Source organism: Bombina bombina, chromosome 7, assembly GCF_027579735.1.
Source record: "Bombina bombina isolate aBomBom1 chromosome 7, aBomBom1.pri, whole genome shotgun sequence".
NCBI classification, from domain to species: Eukaryota; Metazoa; Chordata; class Amphibia; order Anura; family Bombinatoridae; genus Bombina; species Bombina bombina.
The window spans coordinates 294750236-294766599 of NC_069505.1; the positions used below are offsets into that span (position 1 = coordinate 294750236).

General features: G+C 37.3%; 1 protein-coding gene across 1 annotated transcript in view; it reads right to left on the reverse strand.

The window, feature by feature from the left end:
• Positions 1–16364, reverse strand: part of DNAH12 (dynein axonemal heavy chain 12) — a 300387-nt gene that overhangs the window by 27936 nt on the left and 256087 nt on the right. Inside the window, exons 63-65 of the mRNA XM_053689370.1 lie at positions 14151–14404; positions 598–738; positions 334–471 (exon numbers count right to left, since the gene is read on the reverse strand). Of these exons, the coding sequence (XP_053545345.1) occupies positions 334–471; positions 598–738; positions 14151–14404 (533 nt within the window). The remainder of the gene's footprint in view (positions 1–333; positions 472–597; positions 739–14150; positions 14405–16364) is intronic.

Here is a 16364-nt window from a genome sequence, read left to right on the forward strand (position 1 = left end):
AAACTAATTGACCCTGCACTACTGTGTGGGTCTCGAGTGGGACTTCTATTGTGTGTGTAACCCCTCTGCTGGGGTTAAACACACAGTAGTGCAGGGTTTAAAGCCTTAAAAGTACATACTCTAATGAATTAGCGCCTGTAAATTTTCCACTATTATGGTCCTTTAATATATAAAATATATTTCTGGCGTTAGATGACACACTAAACAATCTAAGTTGAAATTTGATAAAACATTTTAATGAATGAAGTAATTATAATGAATATTACTACGTGGTAAAAAAGTGATGTGGCTGTGATTGTTTTGAAAAGAAAAGCGTTTATACGGCAAGATCACCTGCAGTTGGCGAATGCTTATGCGCAGGTCTGATTCATTAAAACCATAAGGAATATTCCAACCAAGGGGACCAAACTTCTTTCTTTCTTGGACAAGAGCATGAAAGAAACAAACTCCAAAAAGGAGTTTCTCCCATACCTGGGGGGAAAAAATGATAAAGGTCACATTGATATTGTACTTATCAAATTACTAATGACATTGTAACCACAACAAAAGACTTGTATGACATGTTCACATCATTCAACATTGTTACAAAGGAATCACCTGTTCTTTCCCACTGCATCTATTGAAGAAGTCAGAATCAGAGATGGGGTCTGACAGATACGACTGAAGGAGGTTTAATCGCAACCCAGTCGGTGGCTCATTTGTCATTTTCACTCCATTTTGAAGAATGGTTACAGGAAACTAGATAAGAAATAGCATGAGAAGTGCTGTCATTAAAAAGATACCCACAGTTTCTGCATTTTCATTAATAGTACCATCTATTTGCACTGGAGCAAATCATGTGACATGTGTAAATACATAAAGACAATGATGGTTTATCTGTGCAACCTTTAAAGAGAGAGTAAACACCTTGATATTTTTATATAACATGTTCAGTTAAGCATAATGAAACAACTTTGCAATATACTTTCATTGTTTATTCTGCCCCCTTTTCATGTAACATAGCCCTGAATATTGAGGATATGCTAATTCTCAGAAATGCTCCCTGCTGACTTATCAAGGCTAACTCTGCTACATATATGTCCCTAATTTGGCTTTATAAGATGACAGCTGTAAAACAATGCACTTTATACTAACAGTGACTAGTCTTGTTGTCTGCAGACTAAAGCACGGATTGGCTCCTCCGAATAAGGCAAACGGTGGGTGGAATTTGTCTACTGTAAATAATTGCAGTAAAAAGTATGTTAATTTGTTTTAAAATGTTTAGACTTGGCTGATATGTTATTCTATAGCAACATAACAGATATGTCTTTTAATTACAAGGTATCCATTTAAATCTTATCATCCTTGACCTTGATTAAAGTCTGTACTATAAAATAAATATCATTGCCAAGGCACCAATAGAAACATTTTATATCAGATGTCTTCTTCAAATTACCCACAGTAAATAACATGTGATTTATACATATGTCTATAAACAATTTATACTACAGGCAATGACTGTACAAGCTAACTCCTAAGTGTCTGTTTAGTCTAAGGGCTGGCTCAAGATATTGTGCTGCCTGGGTCAGAGAATAAAATGAGGCCCCCAGTAGTAACATTACTGATTAGTATATCAACCTACTAGCCTAGCAGCTGACCTTACTAAGCCTACCTACCTGCATCAATCACTGCTTTTGCGCAATAAGTGGGAAGGTAGTTAGGGAAGAGAAGAACTTGTCTCACCTTGATTGTCGCCCCTGACCAGTTTTGTGTCTTTGTGGATGATGAGGTTATGCTGCTAGAAGCCTGTGACATCCCCTCATAGAGACACATAAGTGGTCTGGGTCTGACAGTGACTGACTCAGTCACTGAAGTGCTGCTCCTTGTCAAGTGCTGCCTGGGTCCATTGGACCCACTTGGTCCTATGGTTGAGCCGGCCCTGCATAGTCTGCTTACTAGCACATTCTATGCAGTAGTATTATTATAACATCATATTCATGCAATAGGGTATACAATAAATTATTATAATTAGACTTGATAAATCAAATTGATGCAGGAAGGCACTGGTCTAAGCAAATTATAATCTAGTGATATAATCTAGCGAGAGTACTATATGCAGAGACAGTGTATTTCCATTTAATTTATTTTACAAACGCCTCACTTATGGGTTTTATCATTATCCAATTTGTATATGCAAAAACATAATTTATGTAAGAACTTACCTGATAAATTCATTTCTTTCATATTAGCAAGAGTCCATGAGCTAGTGACGTATGGGATATACATTCCTACCAGGAGGGGCAAAGTTTCCCAAGCCTCAAAATGCCTATAAATACACCCCTCACCACACCCACAAATCAGTTTAACGCATAGCCAAGAAGTGGGGTGATAAGAAAAAAATGCGAAAGCATAAAAAATAAGGAATTGGAATAATTGTGCTTTATACAAAAAAATCATAACCACCACAAAAAGGGTGGGCCTCATGGACTCTTGCTAATATGAAAGAAATTAATTTATCAGGTAAGTTCTTACATAAATTATGTTTTCTTTCATGTAATTAGCAAGAGTCCATGAGCTAGTGACGTATGGGATAATGACTACCCAAGATGTGGATCTTCCACGCAAGAGTCACTAGAGAGGGAGGGATAAAATAAAGACAGCCAATTCCGTTGAAAAAAATCCACACCCAAAATAAAGTTTAAATCTTATAATGAAAAAAGCTGAAATTATAAGCAGAAGAATCAAACTGAAACAGCTGCCTGAAGTACTTTTCTACCAAAAACTGCTTCAGAAGAAGAAAACACATCAAAATGGTAGAATTTAGTAAAAGTATGCAAAGAAGACCAAGTTGCTGCTTTGCAAATCTGATCAACCGAAGCTTCATTCCTAAACGCCCAGGAAGTAGCAACTGACCTAGTAGAATGAGCTGTAATCCTTTGAGGCGGAGTTTTACCCGACTTTACATAAGCATGATGAATTAAAGATTTCAACCAAGATGCCAAAGAAATAGCAGAGGCCTTCTGACCTTTCCTAGAACCGGAAAAGATAACAAATAGACTAGAAGTCTTTCGGAAATTCTTAGTGGCTTCGACATAATATTTCAAAGCTCTAACTACATCCAAAGAATGCAATGATCTCTCCTTAGAATTCTTAGGATTAGGACATAATGAAGGAACCACAATTTCTCTACTAATGTTGTTAGAATTCACAACCTTAGGTAAAAATTTAAAAGAAGTTCGCAACACCGCCTTATCCTGATGAAAAATCAGAAAAGGAGACTCACAAGAAAGAGCAGATAATTCAGAAACTCTTCTAGCAGAATAGATGGCCAAAAGAAACAAAACTTTCCAAGAAAGTAATTTAATGTCCAATGAATGCATAGGTTCAAACGGAGGAGCATGAAGAGCCCCCAGAACCAAATTCAAACTCCAAGGAGGAGAAATTGACTTAATGACAGGTTTTATACGAACCAAAGCTTGTACAAAACAATGAATATCAGGAAGATTAGCAATCTTTCTGTGAAAAAGAACAGAAAGAGCAGAGATTTGTCCTTTCAAGGAACTTGCAGACAAACCTTTATCCAAACCATCCTGAAGAAACTGTAAAATTCTCGGAATTCTAAAAGAATGCCAGGAAAAATGATGAGAAAGACACCAAGAAATGTAAGTCTTCCAGACTCTATAATATATCTTCCTAGATACAGATTTACGAGCCTGTAACATAGTATTAATCACAGAGTCAGAGAAACCTCTTTGACTAAGAGTCAAGCATTCAATCTTCATACCTTTAAATTTAAGGATTTGAGATCCTGATGGAAAAAAGGACCTTGCGACAGAAGGTCTGGTCTTAACGGAAGAGTCCACGGTTGGCAAGAGGCCATCCGGACAAGATCCGCATACCAAAACCTGTGAGGCCATGCTGGAGCCACCAGCAGAACAAACGAGCATTCCTTCAGAATCTTGGAGATTACTCTTGAAAGAAGAACTAGAGGCGGAAAGATATAGGCAGGATGATACTTCCAAGGAAGTGACAATGCATCCACTTCTTCCGCTTGAGGATCCCTGGATCTGGACAGATACCTGGGAAGTTTCTTGTTTAGATGAGAAGCCATCAGATCTATTTCTGGAAGTCCCCACATTTGAACAATCTGAAGAAATACCTCTGGGTGAAGAGACCATTCGCCCGGATGTAACGTTTGGCGACTGAGATAATCCGCTTCCCAATTGTCTATACCTGGGATATGAACCGCAGAAATTAGACAGGAGCTGTATTCCGCCCATACCAGTATTCGAGATACTTCTTTCATAGCCAGAGGGCTGTGAGTCCCTCCTTGATGATTGATATATGCCACAGTTGTGACATTGTCTGTCTGAAAACAAATGAACGATTCTCTCTTTAGAAGAGGCCATGACTGAAGAGCTCTGAAAATTGCACGGAGTTCCAAAATATTGATTGGCAATCTCACCTCCTGAGATTCCCAAACCCCTTGTGCTGTCAGAGACCCCCAAACAGCTCCCCAACCTGTCAGACTTGCATCTGTTGAAATTACAGTCCAGGTCGGAAGAACAAAAGAAGCCCCCTGAACTAACGATGGTGAACTGTCCACCACGTCAGAGAGTGTCGTACAATCGGTTTTAAAGATATTAATTGAGATATCTTTGTGTAATCCCTGCACCACTGGTTCAGCATACAGAGCTGAAGAGGTCGCATGTGAAACCGAGCAAAGGGGATCGCGTCCGATGCAGCAGTCATAAGACCTAGAATTTCCATGCATAAGGCTACCGAAGGGAATGATTGTGATTGAAGGTTTCGACAAGCTGAGATCAATTTTAGACGTCTCTTGTCTGTCAGAGACAGAGTCATGGACACTGAATCTATCTGGAAACCTAAAAAGGTTACCCTTGTCTGAGGAATCAATGAACTTTTCGGTAAATTGATCCTCCAACCATGATCTTGAAGAAACAACACGAGTCGATTCATATGAGATTCTGCTAAATGTGAAGACTGAGCAAGTACCAAGATATCGTCCAAATAAGGAAATACCACAATACCCTGTTCTCTGATTACAGACAGAAGGGCACCGAGAACCTTTGTAAAAATTCTTGGAGCTGTTGCTAGGCCAAACGGCAGAGCCACAAACTGGTAATGCTTGTCTAGGAAAGAGAATCTCAGAAACTGATAGTGATCTGGATGAATCGGAATATGCAGATATGCATCCTGTAAATCTATTGTGGACATATAATGCCCTTGCTGAACAAAAGGCAGGATAGTCCTTATAGTTATCATTTTGAATGTTGGTATCCTTACATAACTATTCAATATTTTTAGATCCAGAACTGGTCTGAAGGAATTCTCCTTCTTTGGTACAATGAAGAGATTTGAATAAAACCCCAGCCCCTGTTCCAGAACTGGAACTGGCATAATTACTCCAGCCAACTCTAGATCTGAAACACATTTCAGAAATGCTAGAGCCTTCGCTGGATTTACTGGGACACGGGAAAGAAAAAATCTCTTTGCAGGAGGCCTTATCTTGAAGCCAATTCTGTACCCTTCTGAAACAATGTTCTGAATCCAAAGATTGTGAATCGAATTGATCCTAATTTCTTTGAAAAATCGTAATCTGCCCCCTACCAGCTGAGCTGGAATGAGGGCCGCACCTTCATGTGGACTTGGGAGCTGGCTTTGGTTTTCTAAAAGGCTTGGATTTATTCCAGACTGGAGATGGTTTCCAAACTGATACCGCTCCTGTGGGTGAAGGATCAGGCTTTTGTTCCTTATTGTGACGAAAGGAACGAAAACAAATAATTTATTACCCTGGAAAGAAAGGGAAAGCAAAGTAGACTTATAAGACATATCAGCATTCCAAGTTTTAAGCCATAAAGCTCTTCTAGCTAAAATAGCTAGAGACATATACCTGACATCAACTCTAATGATATCAAAGATGGCATCACAAATAAAGTTATTAGCATGTTGAAGAAGATTAACAATGCTATGAGAATTATGATCTGTTACTTGTTGCGCTAAAGCTTCTAACCAAAAAGTTGAAGCTGCAGCAACATCCGCTAAAGATATAGCAGGTCTAAGAAGATTACCTGAACATAAGTAAGCTTTTCTTAGAAAGGATTCAATCTTCCTATCTAAAGGATCCTTAAAGGAAGTACTATCTGCCGTAGGAATAGTAGTACATTTAGCAAGAGTAGAGACAGCCCCATCAACCTTAGGGATTTTGTCCCAAAACTCTAATCTGTCAGATGGCACAGGATATAATTGCTTAAAACGTTTAGAAGGAGTAAATGAATTACCCAAATTATTCCATTCCCTGGAGATTACTTCAGAAATAGCATCAGGGACAGGAAAAACTTCTGGAATAACTACAGGAGATTTAAAAACCTTATTTAAACGTTTAGATTTAGTATCAAGAGGACCAGAATCCTCTATTTCTAATGCAATTAAGACTTCTTTAAGCAAAGAACGAATAAATTCCATTTTGAATAAATATGAAGATTTATCAGCATCAACCTCTGAGACAGAATCCTCTGAACCAGAGGAACCATTATCAGAATCAGAATGATGATGTTCATTTAAAAATTCATCTGAAAAATGAGAAGTTTTAAAAGACCATTTACGTTTACTAGAAGGAGGAATAACAGACATAGCCTTCTTAATGGATTTAGAAACAAAATCTCTTATGTTAACAGGAACACTCTGAGTATTAGATGTTGACGGAACAGCAACAGGTAATGTAACATTACTAAAGGAAATATTATCTGCATTAACAAGTTTGTCATGACATTCATTACAAACAACAGCTGGAGGAACAGATACCACAAGTTTACAGCAGATACACTTAACTTTGGTAGATCCAGCACCAGGCAGCGTTTTTCCAGAAGTATCTTCTGACTCAGTGTCAATCTGGGACATCTTGCAATATGTAATAGAAAAAACAACATATAAAGCAAAATTGATCAAATTCCTTAAATGACAGTTTCAGGAATGGGAAAAAATGTCAGTGAACAAGCTTCTAGCAACCAGAAGCAATAAATAATGAGACTTAAATAATGTGGAGACAATAGTGACGCCCATATTTTTTAGCGCCAAAAAAGACGCCCACATTATTTGGCGCCTAAATGCTTTTGGCGCCAAAAATGACGCCACATCCGGAACGCCGACACCTTTGGCGCAAAAAAACATCAAAAATGACGCAACTTCCGGCGACACGTATGAAGCCGGAAACAGAAAAAACATTTTTGCGCCAAAAAAGTCCGCGCCAAGAATGACGCAATAAAATGAAGCATTTTCAGCCCCCGCGAGCCTAACAGCCCACAGGGAAAAAAGTCAAATTTTAAGGTAAGAAAAAAATTGATTTATTCATATGCATGATCCCAAATATGAAACTGACTGTCTGAAATAAGGAACGTTGAACATCCTGAGTCAAGGCAAATAAATGTTTGAATACATATATTTAGAACTTTATATAAAAGTGCCCAACTATAGCTTAGAGTGTCACAAAAAATAAGACTTATTTACCCCAGGACACTCATCTACATGTAGTAGAAAGCCAAACCAGTACTGAAACGAGAATCAGTAGAGGTAATGGTATATATAAGAGTATATCGTCGATCTGAAAAGGGAGGTAAGAGATGAATCTCTACGACCGATAACAGAGAACCTATGAAATAGACCCCGTAGAAGGAGATCATTGAATTCAAATAGGCAATACTCTCCTCACATCCCTCTGACATTCACTGCACGCTGAGAGGAAAACCGGGCTCCAACCTGTTGTGGAGCGCATATCAACGTAGAATCTAGCACAAACTTACTTCACCACCTCCATAGGAGGCAAAGTTTGTAAAACTGATTTGTGGGTGTGGTGAGGGGTGTATTTATAGGCATTTTGAGGTTTGGGAAACTTTGCCCCTCCTGGTAGGAATGTATATCCCATACGTCACTAGCTCATGGACTCTTGCTAATTACATGAAAGAAATTGTGTCTATACGTGTCACCTAACTCAAATAATTCATGTTATATATAGCAAGGGATAATGGTAATTAGATCATATTTACATTTCCATTGCCTGTAGGTGAGGCTGGCTGCAATATAAAAGGAACTGGTAAAGACAGAGGTTGGAGATACTGGACAGACAGAAGAGAACTTTAATGAATTGTACCCAGCTAGTGTTGGCTTTGGTCAAGGAAGTTCAAGAGTGGTCAATAAAGACATAAAGAGATATATGAGGTTTGTGGTTTGGTGAAGAAGTGAAGTTGAAAGTTTTAGTGTCAGTAATTGTAAATGTATAAGAATACATATACGCATATATATTTTAAAATATATACAATTTTTTTTAATGTAATTTTTTACATGATGTTTTATTTATGGATCCGCTCAGAATCCCTTACAAGTCCGCCCCCAAGTATTTAGTTAGGCCCCGCCTCTGAGAAGCCAACAGCCTGCCCCTTTTGCTCCCTGCAAAGCTTATACATGTGCTTAGCTGTCTGCCCAGCTTCTGCCAACAGGTAAGCAGCACTTGCTCAACTCATTGATCCCTGCAACACGTGACAACAAGGTAAACTGTGGATCCCTATATATATATAAATATATATATATATATACCAAAACAATTCAGGCTTTACTTGATTGTGACAGGCTTAAGTTAGTGTCATATTTATTCCCCTAAGATAAATAAGCACTTTGAATGTTTCTAATATTATATCAAAAAAGAAAAAACACTATTTTGCGCACACTTAAACACATGGGTAAATCCACAACACGGGAGCCAAAAAAATAAAACTTAACTTTTACTTGCAAATATTAAAATATAAAACATCCTACATGGGATGAGCATATACAAATAAAACACACATAAAAAAGTAGCACTGTTGGAGTATCTGGATTTAACACACTAAAAAATGTGTATATTCAAAATAAAGCCATAATCATTAATGCTCTTCAGTATCCAATATTAACAACACTGTCCGAAGCCCATTGTAAAATGTCCACCAAGATGAAAAAAGATCCCTAATAAACTACTGACTATGTTTGCATGATACTCAGTAAAGGTGGGTGCAGGTTTGGATTTAGCAGACTATCTCTCGGTAGGCAGTTACTCCCAATTATTGTAAAAAAAAGTCCGGGTTTGCAGTGACTAAGGAATAGCAACAATTACCAAAATTACCAGTTTAATACTCACAGAGAGCACATCAATGAAGTGTAATATTATCCAGACTACTCACAGACAGGCAAACGTTTCTAATATGAAGGATAATACTTAATAAGATAGCATTCATGGCTGTATTGACGCTATAAATGTAGCATATGGATCAAATAGAATTATAATATATCATAGGGTTAAAAAAACAAGGAGAGGTGTAATACAAAGGGAAACAGCATAGCAGTGCTGCCTAGCATTTTCCAATGAAGGACCAGACTGGAATTGTTTCTATCTTTAGGAATTAGAACAATATAAAGACTGCTGTATAAACACAGTTCAATAAAGATAAAATCACAGAAGCAAATACATAAGCAGACATGAACCAGGCAAAGAGAAATGGCCCTATTCCTCTATTTTATCTGTTAGCTGTATAAAAGATTTATTTAAAGGGACAGTACACTATAAAATTGTCTTTATATGAATGTATTTCAATTACTTGTTATAGCAGCTGCAGAGTATAACATTTATGAGAAATTGCATTTTTTTTATTTATTTGTGTATATGAAATAGCTGGTTTTGTGCTTTTAAACCACAGCCTATTACAATGGGTTGAGCTTCAGGTAATTTCATATCTCATTATGTTATCACTTTGTGTACACACACTTGCTCCCTTATCTTATATTTGTCTAGAAAATCAAAGCTCAATACTTGGAGAGAACAATGGAAAATTATCATTTTATTACTTAACTATCATGCCCCCCACTGAGAGTGTAATCTCTTCTGCTGGCTGTGTTTACTTAGGCTATTCAATAGAATATACTCCAGTATAGAAACTTTCAGTATAGGTTGGGAAACCACAGGCTAAATCAGCTATTTCAAATGCCAAAATAGGGGTAAAGGAGATACTTGTAAACAATTTAATAAACTCCAGCAGGTAAAATGAATCATTGGGAACAATTTAAAAGGGAGACATTTTTTGGGTGAACTGTCCCTTTAAGATAATACTGACTCTCCTCTGCATATTATTTGTATGTCAATATAATATCACTTTAATAAAAACATAATTTATTACCTAAATATCAAACAACAAAATGAATCAACAAGGAGTCGCATTGCAATTAATGTTTTGTATATGCTGTTTTACTGCAGCTACTGCGCATGAGCCTGATGTCAGCCTGGTAATGCTGGGCAGTTAGAGTGAAGGGAGCACACCTGTATTAGTAGTAGCAGCGTTATTGGTGGCCATGCAGTTATGTAAACCATCTGCTGCACAGAGGGAGGCCGGCAGGGATGCCAACAAAGGATTTTTCCTGGATTTTTTTCATGAGTAGTCATTTCACAAGCTTGATGTATGCACAGTGTTTAGTCTTAAAAAAAATAAAAAAAAATCCTTTGTTTACAGTCCCTTTAAATAGCGAGTAAATTACATGTTTGCACTGTAACATTTGCTTGCCTTTAATGTGTTCTCAATTACTTGGTATACCAGAGGCACAGTATTCATTGCATGGGAAAATTAAATGCATGGAGCATTTTTAAAGACCATTTTCTTCTGCTATTACATTCACTCTATTCTCTTGGTACCTTGGTAGGCACAGAAGCAGCAGTGCACTACTAGGAGCTAGGTGGTGATTGATGGCTATACACATATCCCTCATGCAATTGTCTCATCTAATGAGTTCTGCTAGATCCCAGTAGTGAATTGCTACTCTAGAGCTGATTTTGTGTCTAACCCCTTTACAGATATTAAGGGGACATTCTACTACAGAAATGTTATTGTTTAAATAGATAGATATTAGATAATCCTTTTATTACCCATTCCCCAGTTTTGCATAACCAACACAGTTATATTAATATAGTTTTTACCTCTGTGATTACCTTATATCTAAGCCTGTGCAGACTGCCCCCTTATCACAGTTCTTTTGAAAGACTTGCATTTTAGCGAATCAGTGCCCTCTCATAAGTAAAGCCACAGGCGTGAGCACAATGTTATCTATAAGGCACACGTGAACTAGCGCTATCTAGCTGTGAAAAACTGTCAAATGCATTGAGATAAGAGGCGGCCTTTAAGGGCTCATACATAAGTATATGAGCCTACCTAGGTTTAGCTTTCAATGAAGAATACCAAGAGAACGAAGCAAATTTGATGATACAAGTAAATTGGAAAGTTGTTTAAAAATGCATGCCCTATCTGAAAAGTGAAACTTTAATTTTGACTAGACTGTTCCTTTAAAGGGGAACTGAACCCAACTTTTTTTCTTTCATGATTCAGATAGAGCAGCAATTTTAATCAACTTTCTAATTTACTCCTATTATCACATTTGCATCATTCTCTTGCTATCTCTTTATTTGAAAATCATGAATGTAAATCTTAGTAGCCAGCCCATTTTATGTTCAGCACCATGGATAGCGTTTGTTTATTGGAGACTGACATTTACCCACCAATAAGCAAGCATAACCCAGGTACTCAAGATGGCGGGGTAATTGTGGGGTGGGGGAGGGAAGAGAGCTGTTTGGGAGGGATCAGGGGGTGGGATGTGTCAGGTGGGAGGCTGATCTCTACACTAAAGCTAAAATTAACCCTGCAAGCTCCCTACAAGATACCTAATTAACCCCTTCACTGCTGGGCATAATACAAGTGTGGTGCGCAGCGGCATTTAGCAGCCTTCTAATTGCCAAAAAGCAATGCCAACGCCATATATGTCTGCTATTTCTTAACAAAGGGGATCCCAGAGAAGCATTCACAACCATTTGTGCCAGAATTGCACAAGCTGTTTGTAAATAATTTCAGTGAGAAACCTAAATTTTGTGAAAAAGTTTGTGAAAAAGTGAACAACTTTTTTTATTTATCGCATTTTGCGGTGAAATGGTGGCATGAAATATACCAAAAGGGGCCTAGATCAATACTTTGGGTTGTCTTCTACACAACACTAAAGCTAAAATTAACCCTACAAGCTCCCCAATTAACCCCTTCTCTGCTGGGCATAATACACGTGTGGTGTGCAGCGGCATTTAGTGGCCTTCTAATTACCAAAAAGCAATGCCAAAGCCATATACTGTATGTCTGCTATTTCTGAACAAAGGGGATCCCAGAGAAGCATTTACAACCATTTGTGCCACAATTGCACAAGCTGTTTGTTAATAATTTCAGTGAGAAACCTAAAATTGTGAAAAATTTAACGATTTTTTTATTTGATCGCATTTGGCAGTGAAATGGTGGAATGAAATATACCAAAATGAGCCTAGATCAATACTTGGGGGTGTCTACTATACTACACTAAAACTAAAATTAACCCTACACGCTCCCTCAAGCTCCCTAATTAACCCCTTCACTGCAGGGCATAATACACGTGTGGTGCGCAGCAGCATTTAGCGGCCTTCTAATTACCATAAAGCAACGCCAAAGCCATATATGTCTGCTATTTCTGAACAAAGGGGATCCCAGAGAAGCATTTACAACCATTTGTGCCAGAATTGCACAAGCTGTTTGTAAATTATTTCAGTGAGACACCTAAAGTTTGTGAAAAAGTGAACGATTTTTTTTATTTGATCGCATTTTGCGGTGAAATGGTGGCATGAAATGTACAAAAAGGGGCCTAGATCAATACTTTGGGTTGTCTAGTACACTACACTAAAGCTAAAATTAACCCTACAAGCTCCCCAATTAACCCCTTCTCTGCTGGGCATAATACACGTGTGGTGCGCAGCGGCATTTAGCGGCCTTCTAATTACCAAAAAGCAACGCCAAATCCATATATGTCCGCTATTTCTGAACAAAGGGGATCCCAGAGAAGCATTTACAGCCATTTGTGCCACAATTGCACAAGCTGTTTGTAAATAATTTCAGTGAGAAACCTAAAATTGTGAAAAATGTAACGATTTTTTTATTTGATCGCATTTGGCGGTGAAATGGTGGCATGAAATATACCAAAATGGGCCTAGATCAATACTTGGGGGTGCCTACTATACTACGCTAAAGCTAAAATTAACCCTACATGCTCCCTACAAGCTCCCTAATTAACCCCTTCACTGCTGGGCATAATACACGTGTGGTGCGCAGCGGCCTTCTAATTACCAAAAAAGCAATGCCAAAGCCATATATGTCTGCTATTTCTGAACACAGGGAATCCCAGAGAAGCATTTACACCAATGATGCCATAATTGCACAAGCTATTTGTAAATAATTTCAGTGAGAAACCTAAAGTTTGTGAAAAAGTGAACGTTTTTTTTTATTTGATCGCATTTGACGGTGAAATGGTGGCATGAAATATACCAAAATGGGCCTAGATCAATACTTTGGGTTGTCTTCTAAAAGGGATAGTCAGGGATTCCTGACAGATATCAGTGTTACAATGTAACTAGCGCTAATTTTGAAATAAAATGGTTTGGAAATAGCAAAGTGCTACTTGTATTTATTGCCCTATAACTTGCAAAGAACATGTAAACATTAGGTATTTCTAAACTCAGGTCAAAATTTAGAAACTATTTAGCATAGAAGTTTTTTTGGTGGTTGTAGATGTGTAACAGATTTTGGGGGTCAAAGTGTGTTTTTTTCATCATATTTTATATATTTTTTTTATAGTAAATTATAAGATATGATGGAAATAGAAAGTCAATTTAATGGCGAGAAAAACGGTATATAATATGTGTGGGTACAGTAAATGAGTAAGGGGAAAATTACAGCTAAACACAAACACTGCAGAAATGTAAAAATAGCCTTGGTCTCAGATGGTCAACAAATGGAAAAGAGCTCTGGTCACGAAGGGGTTAAGCACATAGTTATATGCAGGCAGTAGTGCAACTATTAAATGCTTTCCCATATTAGACGATTTTCTTTTTACATTTTAAGTCCCTTTAAGTAAAAAAGAAACACATTCAAACACATTAGGAAATCATCCTCAATACTGATTCAATTAGCTGCATGCTTTATTCTTGCATTGTGTTTTCGACTGCCATTTAATTATGCTTATTTACCCAATGCAAACATAAGAAAAGTCACTATATTATATTGTCATGGGTAAGTTACCTTTGGTGATGGATAACTGGTGAGCCAGAGTCTGAAGTCTGGGTGGCACGTATCACTGTTAAACTCTTCACAAATCTTCTCTAAGGTCGGCATCCAGGACACAGCCAGGTGGCAGTTTTGGAGACAAACCCATGTTCCCCCAGCCAATGCCTCTTTTATCATTTTTGTAGCAATCGGGCCTTGTCCTTGACCCAAGGAGATAGCTTGAAATTTATCTCCTCCCATGCATTTGTCATTGGCAAATTTCAGTAAACCTTAAAAATGTTACATTGAGTTAGAAGAATAAAATAAAGAAGTAGATTACATCTTAAAGTGAATGTAAATTTTGATGCTAAAGTGCCCGGTTTTTAAAAATTTGATTAAAAACAGGGGCACTTTCAGTCATCAAAATTTACATTTCACTCCTGTTGTGAAAAAAAAACTTACCGTTTAATCTTGACAGCCGCTCCAGCTTCCTCCACCCGTCGCAAAGTCTCTTCCTGGGTCTAAAATTAGGAATCCGGCTTCCTCCAATCACGGCGTTGATTCCCCCGGGGGGAAGCCGTAATTGGAGGATGACCTATCCATCATTTCTGACGTCAGAAATGGCTTGAGTCGACCAGAGGAAGCTGGAGCTGCTGTCAAGTTTAAAAGGTAAGTTTTTTTTCACAACACGAGTGAAATGTAAATTTTGATGACTTCAAGTGCCCCTGTTTTTAATAAAAAAAAATTAAAAATCGGGCACTTTAGCATCAAAATTTATATTCACTTTAATTTTATGCAGAAATAACAGCAATCTCTGTAGGAGGTATCTATTTTTATAGCAAATCTATCCTTTAATCAAAACCTGTCACTAATGTAAACGTGTATTCCGGTCCTGCACCTACGTGATGCTTTGTTTGGTAGCACAATAGCTGGATTTTTCCTATTTTCTACACCAATAAAATGGCAGAATAACTTTTTCTTGTGGCGTTTTTGTTAAAGTGCATTAAAGCAATTTCAAATAAACCAATGGCAGAATGACACAACAAAAATTAAAACATTATAAAAACCCAGTATAAGATCAATTTTATTACATAATTATGCATTGATATTTTGATGTATGCACCACAAACTGTGTCATTTAGCCATTTCCCTACAGACATTAAATATGTTTTGTGTAGTAGTTATTTAAAGGGACAGTCTACTTGAAATTTTTTATTGTTGAAAAAGATAGATAATCCCTTTATACCCATTCCCCAGTTTTGCATAACCAACACTGTTATATTAATCTAAGCCTCTGCAGACTGCCCCCTTATCACAGTGCTTTTTACAAACTTGCATTTTAGCCAATTAGAGCTGGTTTCTGCATATCTCCACGGGAGTGAGCAAAATGTTATCTATATAGCACACATGAACTAGCACTGCCTGGCTTAGGAAAATAAAATGTACTGAGATAAGAGGCGGCCTGCAGGGGCTTAGATGTTTAGAGGTTATAAAGTATATTAATATAACAATGTTAGTTGTGAAAAGCTGGGGAATGGGTAGCAAAAATGTTGTCTATCTTTTTAAACAATAAAAAAATCAAGTAGAATGTCCATTTAAATCTTAGAACATATCAAATGTTGTTCGATAATGGGGAAAAGCAATTTTCAATAAGGTGGATGTCTTGATTTGTATTTTTTTAAAGCAACATTTTCTGTTATTTTTTGTTTTTAAAGACTAGAATATGTTTATTCACTATCCAGTGTTTAATATTTTGATGTGCTTCAATTTTGTATTTGTATTCAGAGGTGCTTCTCTGCTCATACACAGTTCTGGACAGCATTTATGTTAAATAGATATAGGCGGACTTGTGTTTGCTAATGGCAGCAGGCAGCAGCATTCGGCTATTTTTGGCGCTGGATTTCGCCCATGACTATTTAGACACTTTTATGTCCTTTCAACATTGGATTGTAAATAAACATATAAAAGTCTTTAAAAAAAATTTACTTTTTTTTTTTTTTAAATCAAGACCTTATTGAAAATTGATTTTCCCCATTATCAGCCATATTCCGCATTCTTCTAACAAACAAAGTCTGAAATTTCACCCATGCCCAGATCTTCTTAATCATCTCGCATTAACACTGAATGATATTCTGCCTAGAAAGATATATTTTTGCAATGGAAAACAGAATTTATGCTTACCTGATAAATTACTTTCTCCAACGGTGTGTCCGGTCCACGGCGTCATCCTTACTTGTGGGATATTCTCTT